The sequence below is a fragment of the Heterodontus francisci genome, chromosome 9 (genome assembly GCF_036365525.1).
Source record: "Heterodontus francisci isolate sHetFra1 chromosome 9, sHetFra1.hap1, whole genome shotgun sequence".
NCBI lineage: Eukaryota > Metazoa > Chordata > Chondrichthyes > Heterodontiformes > Heterodontidae > Heterodontus > Heterodontus francisci.
Window position 1 is genome coordinate 51,501,807 of NC_090379.1, and position 13,861 is coordinate 51,515,667.

At 44.4% G+C, this 13,861-nt stretch overlaps 1 protein-coding gene across 1 annotated transcript in view; it reads left to right on the forward strand.

Moving 5' to 3' along the window:
• The window catches only part of LOC137373748 (adenylosuccinate synthetase isozyme 1 A-like), a 61,684-nt gene extending 58,009 nt beyond the window's left edge, over window positions 1-3,675 (forward strand). The window contains exon 13 of the mRNA XM_068039039.1: window positions 70-3,675. Within this exon, the coding sequence (XP_067895140.1) occupies window positions 70-122 (53 nt within the window). The 3' untranslated portion in view covers window positions 123-3,675. The remainder of the gene's footprint in view (window positions 1-69) is intronic.
• Window positions 3,676-13,861: the final 10,186 nt, after the last annotated feature.

Sequence of the window (13,861 nt, forward strand, 5' to 3'; positions counted from 1 at the left end):
AAGTAGCATTGATTTTTCTGTTACATAAACATTGGACAATGTCTGAAATTTGTCTTTGCTTTCTTTCAGTTAAATGGATTGGTGTTGGAAAATCAAGGGAGTCAATGATCCAGCTTTTCTAAACATGGAACAGGACAGGATTGAATAATTTGAACAAGTAACCATGTTATTTGTGGGGAAAAAACTGACCCTGTTTTCCCACATAAATTCAAGGCTGATGTTTGTGTTATTATGGTCGAAATATTCCTAATATTGTGTAAAGCATAATTAATTTACAATTTCAGTTGTGCATATAAACAGTAATGAAGGTCATCGTTAACTGGAGCGAAAGAATACCTAAAGCACCACCATATCATTACTGTTCATGTTCACATTCCCTGTAAAGTATAAAACATTACATATTATATAACACCTGTATGTCATTTCCATTAAATATTGAATGAGAGTGATATAATACTTGTGAACTGATACTACTTTGAGTGGACAAAAGTTTAGAGTAAGATCACTGAAACCACTCCACAATGTTTGCTTTTACTAGAGTTTGTATTTAAAAATTATATTTACACCTAATCTTTATTTTAATTAACATGGTATAAAAATGTATGAGGAACTGAAATTGGAACAATGTCTTGTTTGTATTATCTGCCTTGATTTATTCAGAAGCTCCTCAGGAGTTATCTGGTCAACTCACTTATGGGATATCCCACAGCACCTCTATTTTTTTAAAAATAGGTATATACAATGGGCTTTTGTTTGTAGTTCATTTCACCACATAGAGAAAGTGCTTCTATTTTAATAGCTTCAGAATTGTTTTGCAACAGGTAAAGTCATTATTTAAATCCAAATGTAAAATATTTATCTAATGAAAAATCACAATGTATGGGGATAAGTGTGAACTTCTGCATTTATTAGACACTAACAATAGACAAAAACCTTGTTTCATATTTGCTGTTTTTCAAAATGCCTTTTTGAGCCTGTTGAACTTTGCGAGGTACAGATACAGTGCTCTTATTTCCAAGTGCCCTGTAAAATATATTCAGCACAGTCAGTAATGCATGCCTTGGGATTATATAACAACTCAATGAATTAAGTTTCACTTGTCTGTTAATTATAACTTACGTCAGGGTTCATGTTGTACGATGAATCATATTCTGACTTCCAGCGATAGGTGTCAGGTTGCCCGTATATATCTTTGAAGACTTTTTTAGGTTTCTCACTTGCTGCTTGTGGATTATTGTAAAGGCCAACATTACATTTTAGTTCTTCAACAGTTCTTGCATATTCATTACTGTAATGTTTGTTAAATAATCAATTGTTAATGCACAAATTTAAGCACTTGCAATCTTTCATATTCAAGTTTTATTCCTTTTATTCCTTATTACAGCTATAGGCCAGTTAGCCTGTAGGGAAAATGCTGAATCTATATTAAGGATGTGGTAACAGGGCACTTAGAATATCATGATATAATTTGGCAGACTCAGCACAGATTTGTAAAAGGGTAATCATGTTTGACAAATCTATTAGTTTTTGTTGAGGTTGTAACCAGCAGGGTAAATAAAGGGGAACTAGTTGATGTAGTATATTTGGATTTTCAAAAATCATTCAACAAGGTGCCACACAAGAGGTTATTACACAAAATTAGGGCTCAAGGGATTTATAATATATTAGCATGGACTGATGATGGGTTAACAAACAGAAAACAGAGAGGAGTAAATGGCTCATTATCGGTTTGGTAGGCTGTAACTAGTGGAGTACCGCAGGACCTCAACTTGGGCCTCAGCTGTTGACAATTTAATATCAATGACTTAGATGAGGGGACTGAGTGTAATGTATGCAAGTTTTCTGGCGTTACAAAGTTTGGTGAGAAAGTAATCTGTGAGGACACAAAAAGAGGCTGCAAAGGGTTAAGTGAGTGGGCAAGAACATTGCAGATCGAATATAATTTGGAGAAATATGAAGTTATCCACTTTTGTAGAAAAAATAGAAAAGCAGAATAGTTTTAAATGGTGAGAGACTGGGAAATGTTAGTATTCAGAGGGATGTCCTTGTACTTGAATCATAGAAAATCAACATGCAGGTACAGGAAGCACTTAGAAAAGAAAATAGTATGTTAGCCTTTATTACAAAGGATTTGGAGTAAGTGTAAAAAAATGTCTTATTACAATTATACGGGGCCTTGGTGAAACCACATCTGGAAAACTGTGGGCAGTTTTAGTCTCCTTACCTAAGGAAGGATATATCCACCTGCCTTAGAGGGAGTGCAATAAGTGTTTACTAGATTGATTTCTGGGATTGTCTTTTGAAGAGAGATTGAGTAAACTAGGCCTATATTTCCTCGAGTTTAGAAAAATGAGGTGATCTCATTAAAAGATAAATAACATTCTTAAGAGGCTTCTTAGGCTAAATGTTGGGAAGATGTTTCCCAGGTTCTGGAGTCTAGAACTAGTGGGTCACAGTCTCAGAATAAGGGGTTTGTCATATAGAACTGAACTGAGATGAGAAGAAGTATCTTCTCTCGGAGGGTTGCGGCTCTTTGGCATTCTCTACCCGAGGGGACTGTGGATGTTTACTCATTGAATATACTCAAGAGAGAGATCTATAGGTAGTTCGATACCAAGAGAATCAAAGGAAATGCAGATCGAACAAGAAACTGGAGTAGCGGTAGAAGATCAGCCACGATCTTATTGAATGGCGGAGCAGGACAAAGGTAGAATGGGCTAATCCTCCTATTTCTTATGTTCTTATTACAATTATGCTTAATTATATTTATTTTCCTCTTTATTTTTAAAGCAACAGTTTAGAAGTTACCGACTATAGCTATTCGACACTTTGAATACAAGGTATGGCACGTAGTATAATTGTGAATCTTATAGAAATGACAATAGCCATGGTATGGTAGAAATAACCAAACCATGGTTTCTTCATCTTATTGAAATGTTGTCTCTTGCTAGCTGATCAGAGAGCCCTCCATTGCCAGCAGTAGGAGAAGTCAACGTCCCAGACCATTACTGATTCCAGCTTCAGCAAACACCTGGCACAGATATGAACTGAATGATCTCCTTCTGTGCTGTAAACCTATTTGGTTCTTTGAGTCAGTATTACCACAAGAGCAGGAGGAAGGAATACCCAAGGGGGCGCAAAGGGGCACTCGGATGCATATATGGTTGAAAGTGGGGAAAAAGACCCTGCTCATTGGCATAAAGTTCCTCAAGTATTCCAATATCAACTTGGCATTTTTACCAAATACATGTGTCAGCATTACCTCAGTGGTAGCACGCTCACCTGAGTCAGAAGGTTGTGGGTTCAAGCTCCACTCTGCAGACTTGAGCGCACAATCTAGGCTGACACTTCAGTGTAGCACCAAGGGAGGTTTTTTTTTCAGTGGTGGGGTTGTTCAGACAAAACATTAAATTGAGGCCCAATCTCCTTTAGTTGGACGTGAAAAATCCTGTGGCACTATTTGAAGAGCAGAGAGTTCTCCCAACATTTTGACCAACATATATCCCACAACTAACCTTATTGAAACAGATTATCTGATCATTTATCTCAATTCTGTGTGTGGGACTTTCCTGTGCACAAATTTGCTATTGCATTTTCATATACTAAACAATTCAAAAATATTGTCTGTGAAGATGTCCTGAGATTGTGAAAGATGCTATACAAATGCACAATATTATGAATAAAACAATTCTATGTAAACTAAAAAATACTAATGGTGTTTTCTGTATTTAGGAAGAATATTGGTTAGATACAGAGGTGGTGCAAATCTTGACAATTTTATTTCAATTTTTCTCCCCTCCTCTCCTGGGTAGACTCTGCTAGGATCTGTCACCACACTGCTAGCAACCTCCAGTTCTCACCCAAGTGACCATTATGTATGTATGAGCAGAGATGTTGAATATTAGTAGAATCTATAATGGGGATCACAGCTCAGCAAAGTCCTGTCCTCACCCTACATCCAAATAAGCATTAAAGTAAATTTTGACAATTTCCTAGACCCAACGATCTTCAACTGCTTCATCAATGACCTTCCCTCCGTCACAAGGTCAGAATTGGGGATGTTCACTGATGATTATAGTGTTCAGATCCATTCACAATTCCTCAGATAATGAAGCAGTCTGTGCCTGCCTGTAGCAAGACCTGGACAACATCCAGACTTGGGCTGATATGTGGCAAGTAATGTTTGTGCCACGCAAGTGCCAGGCAATGACCAATGCCAACAAAGGAGCATCTAACCTTCCCTTGGCATTCAATTACCATAACCAAATCCCTCACCATCACAGACCATTGACCCGAAACAGAACTGGACCAGCCACGTAAATACTGCAGCTACAAAAGCCCCTCTTCCTCTACTGACTGTGAGCTCCTGCAGACCTCCCTCTCAGCTACTTACTGGAGAGCCACAGACCGTTCCTTCGAGTCCTTGGAGGCACTTCTTTCTTCCCAAGATTCTGCTCCCACCCATGAATTAGCTACAGTTACCCGCTGCATTTGGCCAGGTAACTGATAAAATCTCCCGGTCCTGACCCTCCAGTGGGCCAAGAGAGTTTGTCATCTACCTCAGTGCCCGCCAGTATAATTCCCACTGGGAGTTAAAATCAGCCCGACAGTTTCTAATCCTCTTTAAGGTCTAGAAAAAATTAAATTCTTGCACCTACCTGTGAGTAATCCTGCCTCTACAAAGTTCCATGGTCCCTAGTGGTGGCACAATAGAAGCCTAGAGGAAGAAAATAGATTTTCAACAAATCATTAATTTTACATCATCTGTTGAAATCATGTCTTAATCATTTGTTATACTTCTGTACTTCCCAAAGTCGACAAACTTCTCATTGTTATTTATTCTGTTCTTCAATCTCCAGCTACTTACTACGTAATTTTTATTTTTGTGTTCTGTGCCGCTAAGAACAGAAGAGACTACTGCTCATTGGTTCGAAAGTTCTTTTTAAAATTAGCTTAAGAATTACAGGAATATATTGTAAAATGTTATGTTGCAGGTAGTAGCAATTTCACTAACCCTGTATCCTGATGTTAGAAGAGTTTGAGCTTTAACAATGAATAGCAGTATGAGCTTTGTGACCTTCTCACACTGGAGATATGGAAATAACCCAGGTGCAAAGCCAGGCTGTATTTTGTATTGTGTATCTAGGATACGTTATAATCAGCTCTGGAATGTCTAAAAGGACAACAAATTACCAGTGTACAACACAAAGCACAATCAACAGAGGTAAGAATTGTATTTTCTTAACATTATCCGAACAATATAAACAACTAATTTTACCTATAGCCTTCTAATGACTCCCACGAGTGGAAACAACCAAATAAAATTGGAAAAAATTCTAAGGGATAGTATTCATCATCACGTAGAAAGGCACAGATTAATCGAAGACAGTAAGCATGAATGTCAACAGAAGGTCATGTTGAATTCAATTGAAATTTTTTAAGGAAGTAACTAGGAGGGTTGATGAGGATCGTGTGTTTCATGTAATCTGCATAATTTTAGCAAGGCTTTTGACAAGGTTCCACATGACAGACTGGTGTTACGACCAGGTGAGAAAGAGGTCTAGGGTCCCCTTTCAGCCTTTCCCTGGTCTTACTGTAACAAGGTTTTATTTTTAATACACACTTCTTAGCCCTCCCTTGTTCACCGCTGTCCAATTGTAAGGCAAAGAAACCAGTACAAACAGGCTTTCTTAGGTTAAAAGAAAGTGAAACTTTATTATACTTAAACTTAAAACTCTAATTTGGTTAACGCCTACGGATACACGCCATGCCCCACGCTAACATGCATATGAGATACGCACATGAAAATAGAGACAGAAAAGAGCAGAAGAAAAATAAAATGGAAAGGTTTGAGGCAATATCCGAAGAGTTGTTGTTACGGTTCTTCAAGCTCACTGTATAGTCCTTGATTGTAGGTAGCTCTTGCTTTTTGTTGGGGCCCAGTATTCTTCTTAAGCCTTGTTCATTGTAGGAGACTTATCTCTCTTGGTGTTCATGTGTCTTCAGTGGGTTTTTGGAGTTCTGTGAGAAAGAGATGGGAGCAGACAGGAGAAGAGGTCTGCTTCAGTCCAGCAGCATTCTGGCAGCGGGACCACCTCGGTAATTTTACTACGCGGCCTCCTAATTGGCCGTTTGTGGACCCACCATCCAATTAAGGATGACAGGCAGGCTACTGATGCTGCTGGCCCAATCAGAGGGCTGGCAGTTCTGAGGCCTCAGCAGTGCCATCGGGAAAGGTGGTCACTGCTGAGGCATGCATGTGACCTCAGGAGCTGGGCCAGGTAAGTTTAAAGAAATAAATAAAATCAGGGAGCCGAGGATTGGAGGGAAAACCCCTTCAGGTGGATCACTGGGGCCGTAGTGCCTTCCTTCCCTGCTTGTAGCCACCCTCTTTGGGCCATGGAGCCTCTGGCTCAGATGACACCCCCTGTCCACTCCCCACCGGCTGCTGCAGGGAGGCCACCTCCATTAAGCTGGTGGCCTCCCCATGCGGTGCGGGTTCGCCCTGCCGTCAGCAAAATGCCGGTGGCCCTGTAAAATGGCCCTTAATAGGGCCTTTAATTCTGCTAACCAGCTACCCGTCTCCTTGAGGCAGGCAGTCACTCCACATCCGGTCCTGCCACTGGTAAAATGCCCCAGCAGCAGGAAGCTATCCAGATGCAGCTCCCCACATTTTTATGGTCCCCTCTCCCCACCCACCTCCAAGCCAGCCACCCACCCAGGGATGGAAAAATTCTTCCCTTTCTAAACATGAGGAGTCGCAGCTCGAGGTCAGAGCCTCTGTTTTCCCAGGACCACTGGAAACTAGCCAGAACAGGATTTCTCCCTGTCAACGTGATCTAGCCTGTAGCCCACAGTATTTCCTTGCGGGAAATATACAGGGAAGGTTTAAGAGTGGAATCCTGCTCCTTACTAGTACTCAGCTGCTAGGAAAGAAGAAAATACAGTTTAGCTTACAGGTCCAAGTTGTCTGAGTGAAAGCACAAGAAGAAGATTAAATGGCAGAGGGTGGAGCAGCCTTAGGGGTTTCTGCTGTAACCAAAGATTCTCAGAACCTTCAGAGGAGGTAATGTTGACAGAAATAGGGGTAAGCAGAGGCAGGCTGTTTGCTACCATAGACAGGAAAACCCAGAAAAGGCTATATGAAGGGCTTATGCAGTTGATACCTGCCCCTCACCACACCCTCCCCACCATGATTGGCAACATAGCACCATAAATATTTTGATGACCTCATGAGGTTGGTCGAAGTAAGTGAAGCACGAAAACCCAAGCAGATCTGGCCTTTAAGATTCCCCATGAACATAATCTTCACCTTCACACATGATAGTTTCGGCACTAGAGGTGCTGGTTATGTAGCAAAATGGCATCTGCTCCACTTCCGGCACAGCTCATGTCGAACACAATCTTGTTGAGGGTATTAATGCTGGTATTATGTGATTACACTGCAAGTATGTAGAGTAAGCAGATCATGGCACCAATCAGTGTCTAATGCTGATTTGATGCCAGTGCTGCCATTTTGGAACTCGCCACTCTAGTTAATGCCCTCTATTAAATACGCACAGCTGAACATATGTTCAGCAGCAGGAAGGACCTGCTCGCCAGCTCTATTTAAAAGGATCAACAACTTGCAGGTTAGTTGCTTTTTATTTTCTACTGGTTCTTACTGAATTTGTGGAAATACTGGGTGTTTGGAAGTGTTGATAACAGTTGGTAAAGTCTGCAGGGAGTGATGCTGCATGTGGAGAAGGCATTGGCTGTTACTGCAAGGGCTCTGAGCACACTACTTGCTTCCAGTCATGAGGGATAGATAATAAGATCATAGGAAATAGGAGCAGGAGTAGGCCATTCGGCCCGTCAAGCCTGCTCGTGCTATTGAAACAGATCATGGCTGATCATCTACCTCTACGCCATTTTCCCCCACTATCCCCATATCCCTTGATGTCATTAGTATTCAGAAATCTATCAGAGGGAGATGGAGCAGAGGCAACAAAGGAGACCAGTTGCTCATAGAGGGAGGGGGAGAAGGCTCTCAGCAGGAAGCCTTACCCACTGAGAGTCTTCCGGGAGCACTTCTCCCACCTCCAGCTAAGCCAGGAGCAGTGTGTTCAGTGGCTGTGATTCACCAAGTAGGTGGTCGCAGAACTGTGCAACACCTTGAAACCAAACCTGCAGCCTCAGAGCAGGATGAGGATGATGCTGCCAGTATCTGTGAAGGTGATCATGACCCTAAATTTCTTCCCAAATGGATCGTTGCAGGCTGGAACAGGTGACATAGCAAACATCTCGCAGTCTGCCTTCCATCGCTGCATCTGGCAGGTGACAGAGGCTCTGTATACCAGGAGAGAAGACTCCATTGACTTCTCTTTAAACAGAAGCAGGAACAGTGGGTTTGTGGCTTTGCCAGGATAGAAGGCTGCAGGATGTCACCAACTGCACACACATGGCTTTGCAGGTAACTCACACAATGTGCAGTGGGTGTGCGACCAGGCCTAGCCTGTCATGCTGGTGAATGCCTGCTATCCTGGCAGAATTCCTCCTGTGCCAGTCCATTGTTCCAGAGGGTACCTACTCAGCGACAAGGGCTATCCGCTCTACACCTGGTGATTGCACTCCACAACCCAACCACACATGGCCAGCACTCATATAATGAGAGCCATGCTGCCACAAGAAATGTCATTGTGCAAATGACTGGAGTCCTGGAATGACAATTCTACTGCCTCGATCGCTCTGGAGGAGCCGTCCATCAACCAACAGCTGGTGTGTCCCAATTCGTGGTGGTGTGTTGCATCGTCCACAACCTGGCCATCATAAGGACCCAGGCGTTGCCACTACCTCAGGAGGAGCAGGAAGAGGAGGAGGAAGAAGACTATGATGAGGAGATGAAGGAAGGAAGGGAGGGAGGAGGCAGCAACCAGCACATCAACTGTCCATGAGCATATCATTCGGCTCTGGTTCCCTTGAATAAATCCCCAAGTCCCATACCTTACCATCCCTCTGTTATGGACCATCATCGCATCCTCTTAGCCACAATCCTGAAATAAAAGCAACTACAAAATTATCATTCCACACCAACATTATCCAATAAAACACCTAATATTCCTTACAATACCCAACAAATCACCTCCGTGCATCCCGTCAGTGCCTTTACCTGGCCTAGTACTTAGTGCTACCCCAGTGGCTGTAGCATGGTTGTTGGTAGGGCAGAGATTGCAGATGGCCTTGAAGGGTGCCATCGTGCAACTCTGGGCCTTGAAGGCCTGGCATCTGACTGCACTGGATTGGCATGGGTGGCAGCAGTCTGGGTTAGCTGGGTGACAGGCAACATCAAAGGCACTGGCAGAGTGGCAGTGGTGGGAGGATAACTGCTCTCATCCTGAGAGAGGACAGCAAAGTCATGCTCCACAGAGACACTGCCTCTCCCCTAAGACAGCACCTCAGCAATTCTAGCAATATGTTGGAGGACAGATTGCTGGACTGCTGTGAGGCCCTGCCAACTCCATTGAACACTGGTATCCACGGCCTTGATGGCAGCAGTTTGAATTTGCATGGCACCAAGCTGGGCTTCCATGGCAACAAGCTGATATTTCATAACTTCAGTCTGAGCTTCCAGTGCAGCAATCAGATGTTAGGTGGCTTCTGCTTGTGCTGCAATGGAAGCTGAGACATCATCAGACGCTGCATCATGGTTGGGTCCACAGGTGCTGGCATGCAGTTGGTCATCACTTCCACACTGGAAAAGATGGGCTCCAAGTTCTGCGAAAAGCCCCATGCCAAGTTGGAGTCGGACTCCTTCATGTTCCTTGTCAGTGACAGCAGGCTCCCTGGAAGGCCTGTCAATGCACCAAGCATTTCTATATGCATGCCCCTCAGCCTTTTTCTCTTCACCACCCCATCAAAATCCTCATCTGAGTCCTCTGCAGCAGAAGTCGTGTGTGGTCTTTCCCTCTGGGCAGCTGTCACCCATGTAATCCTTTCCCCTGCCCTGGCTGCAGGCTGTTCATTCCTAGTGACTCACCATGTGCAGATCCCAGCTCTATGCTACCCTTTAAAGTATGCACAGTGCTAACATCTGAGCTGAATGCTGCATGTCAGATTGAATGACAGTGTTTCTTCCTCCTCAGTCTCCTAGGCCTTCAGCCTCCTGCCCCACTGACTGGCCAAGCAGCATTTCTTGGGTATCTGAAACCATAAAGGCACAAGGACAGGTTTGGGGTGAGGGAAATGGGGAAAAGCACAAGGTGCATGGTTACACCATCTGCAGATTGTAAATCAGAACAGATTGCAGGATGAGGGTGAAGTGGGATTTGAGAAGGAGCATTGGGCAGGGACATACCTTCATACTCAATGGTTTCCGTGATGCTGCTGGCCGCAGCCTCATTGATAGCCACTCCAATTATCCCCAGCACCATCTCCTCCACGGGGTTGGGGGGGTGGGCACTTGCACTCAAGCCTGCCCCCTGCTGGTCAGCTGCTGCAGCCAACTATTATGGGCCACCTTGTCCTGCAAGAGCAAGGGAAGTGTGTCAGCATGTGTGGTGCAATGTGCTTGGATGATGCCACAGTTAAATAGCTCACAGTGTGTGCAAGCTGTGAGATGTCAGTGTACGGCTTGCAGCAGTGTTAAGTGTCTAAGGTTGAGGTGAAGCATATGAAAATGAGGTTGGAGTCGTGATTGATAGAGATTTTTGATAGGTGAGCAAAGGGATGTGTTGAATAGAGCAGCTTCTGAGCTTTGTGGTCAGTTGCTAGGAGATGGCATGTGAGGATACATTCACTGACTTAATTTGGCCACTTAAACTTCTTTTGGCATTGCTCCAGATCCTCGGGGATAGACAGCTGGTAATGACAGCTATGGATATCTGCTCCCATTGCCTTTACAGGATCTATAAGGAGGGCAATCTGGCCCATTGAGGGAAGAGGACCTTCTGAACCAAGTCCTCCAGCGCAGCATCTGAAAACCTTGCAACACGCTCTCTGGCCTGTTCTGCCATTTCCTGTGGCTTCCTCCTGATCTTACGCTTATCATTAAGCAATTCCGGTACCTGCCGCGGTCAGAATGCACCTCCCCTTGAAGAAGTGCAGGCTGTCTTTAAGTAGTGCAGGATCCTGTAAGTGGTGTTAGCCTCACATGGACGTAAGTCCCTTACTGAGGCATGCAGCCACTCAGCTGCACATTCTGCACTGGGCGGCAAGCCACTATCGTTATAATTAGTAGACAGCACTGAAACTTGCCTGGGTCACTTTGAACAGGCACAGGATAATCACGTATCACAACCCTTAAGGCCGATTTTGGGGGCTATGCAATTTAGTTCCCATTGTACCTTACCAATCTCCATCACCACTACCGTCCCTTTCACACCATTCCACTGTATCTTCCTGACACCAAAGTATGATAGTGTTTGAATGCTAAGTGAGATGATTGCGACACAGCCTGCATCTCAAAGAATTATTAAAATGGAATGTCTGCAGATACCTAAAAGAAGTTCATTTTGAATTAATCAGTAGCCTTTCCAAATGTTTAATTTTCTTTGCAAAAGGAAAGTGGCAATGTGCAACGTGTGGAGGAACGTTAACTATCAGGATCTTAGATAGGCATTAGGAGAAAGCTCTACAACAGAGAGTGGAGCTGGAAAAGTTGAGGAAAGCTGTCCAGCTCAGTTTAGTAACAGAATGGATCACTTACAGTACAGCAAGTGATGGCAGCGCATATTTAGAGAACAAAAGGAACTGATGAGCAGCTTTGCAGCTTCACAATGCTCAATCCCCCAAGAAATTTGCAGACTCGGTCATGGCACCTTACTTTTCAAGCGTCAACCCCAATTCACCAGGAGTTTTTCATGGATCTGGGCCCAGCCACACTGGTTCACCTTACTGCAGCATATATTGGAAAATCCTGCAGGATTCTTTGAGAGGCAAGTACTCTAAATTGCCCATTTCTCCATTAATCACTACAGTCTGGCATACTGGATCATCTGGGCACATATACAGGAAAGTCACTCCTTCCTGAGGATGTAATTAGTTGCACTGAGGGCATACCACAAGGCAAAGCACAGGGCAAGAAGAGTTGGGAGGAGATGAGATGATAAGAAACCACTATTTCTCCACGGAACCAAGACAGAAATGACTATCCTCAACTTAGAATCCAGTGACCGAGGGCTAAATTTTATGAGCCCTCTAGGGACAGATCGGATAGATTGGGGCTGGGGTGGGGTCCATAAAATTGCAACAGAAGGCATCAGGTGGAGTGTCCATTACCTTCCCGACACCATTCAATTTAGTTATGGGCGGGAAGGTTAAGAACGGCCTTCCCACCCAGAAACCAATTCAGGCCCTTAAGGGCCTCATCCCGCCGCTGCTGGCATTTTACCAGCAGTGGGGGCGGGGCTTCTGCCACATCTGGAGGTCGCCCAGTAACACCAGGCAGCCTCTGTGTGGGCTGGTAGTGCGGGGTGCCCTTCTGCTCGGCAATCTGTGGCACACAGAGGGCCCCTGGCAGCAAAGGCCACCCCTGACCTAACACCCACCACCCGCCTCCAACAACCCACCCACCCACCCCCCCAACCCTCGCCACGTCTGTCTGACTGGTGAGTCCACCCTCATTTACCTCCTCTCCGAGGCTCCAAGGCTGCTTCTGGTCCAAGGCCTCCTGCAGTACCAGCAGTGGCCACCGTTCCCAGCAACTCTGCTGGCACTGGCCAGCAGCTCTTGGAGGTGGGATTCCCATCCTTAAAAGGACAGGGACCCTGGTGCCAGGCAGTTAATTACCTGAGCACCATTAAATGCAGCTGGGGATCCCCAGAATGCCCAAAGCGGAGTTCTCCTAGCCTTTCTCGCCCAGCTTTGGGTCCCCTGCCAGCTGCATAAAATTCTGCTCCTAGATTTCAGAGGTCCAGTCTTAAGAACTATAATATTTCCATAGAGATTCTCATATTTAATGGGGTTTTCCAACCCATACGTCGTAACTTCAGTGGAAAACCCCAAGAAATCCTGGGAAAACAAGCAAAGTTAGGGCGAACAAGCAGGAGAACCTTCATAGATTTCACAGGATGAACCTCATGTGCGGGCAAGTGTCCCTTTACTGCAAGAATATTTAATGATTTCTAGAGTTGAATAATAGTTAGCTGAGAGTCATTTCAGGGGTGATCAACTGCATTTTATTTTTTGCAGGTAGAGTTTACCCTTGCTGCACGAAAGAGTTGGTGATGATTTCCTGTCTGATGGTGCATGCTGCTGGCAGCAGGTTGACCTGCATTACCTCCCCTTTCTCCCGTGCCCTCATCATGATAAGAGTATTGCTTGTCTCCACCTTCTTCCTCCATATCTTCTGCAGTTGGGGGGACTCCACTCCCTTCTTAATTGACAATTTATGAAACTTAGAGCAAACCTCTGCAATTCTCGACATCCCAGCTGTGCTGTACAGTAGGGCCCCCCGCAGTTGATCCATACAATGGAAATCATAGAATGATTGAGGCCATTTGGCCTGTCGTGTCCATGCAGGCTGCCTACGAGAGCAACTCTTCTAGTCCCACTCCCCCACCTTTTCCCCCTTAGCCCTGAAATGTTTTCTGTTCAGATAATTATCCCATTCTCTTTTGTAGGCCTTGATTGAGTCTGCCTCCACCACATTCTCAGGCAGTGCATTCCAGATCCTAACCACTTGCTGCATAAAAAAGTTTTTTCTCATTTCATCGTTGCTTCTTTTGTCAATCAGATTAAATTGCTGTCCTCTGATTCTGGATCCTTCCGCCAACGAGAACAGTTTCTCCCTATCTACTCTGTCCAGACTCCTCATGATTTTGAACACCTCTATCAAATCTCCTCTTAATCTTCTCTTCTCCAAGGAGAACAGCCCCAGTTTCTC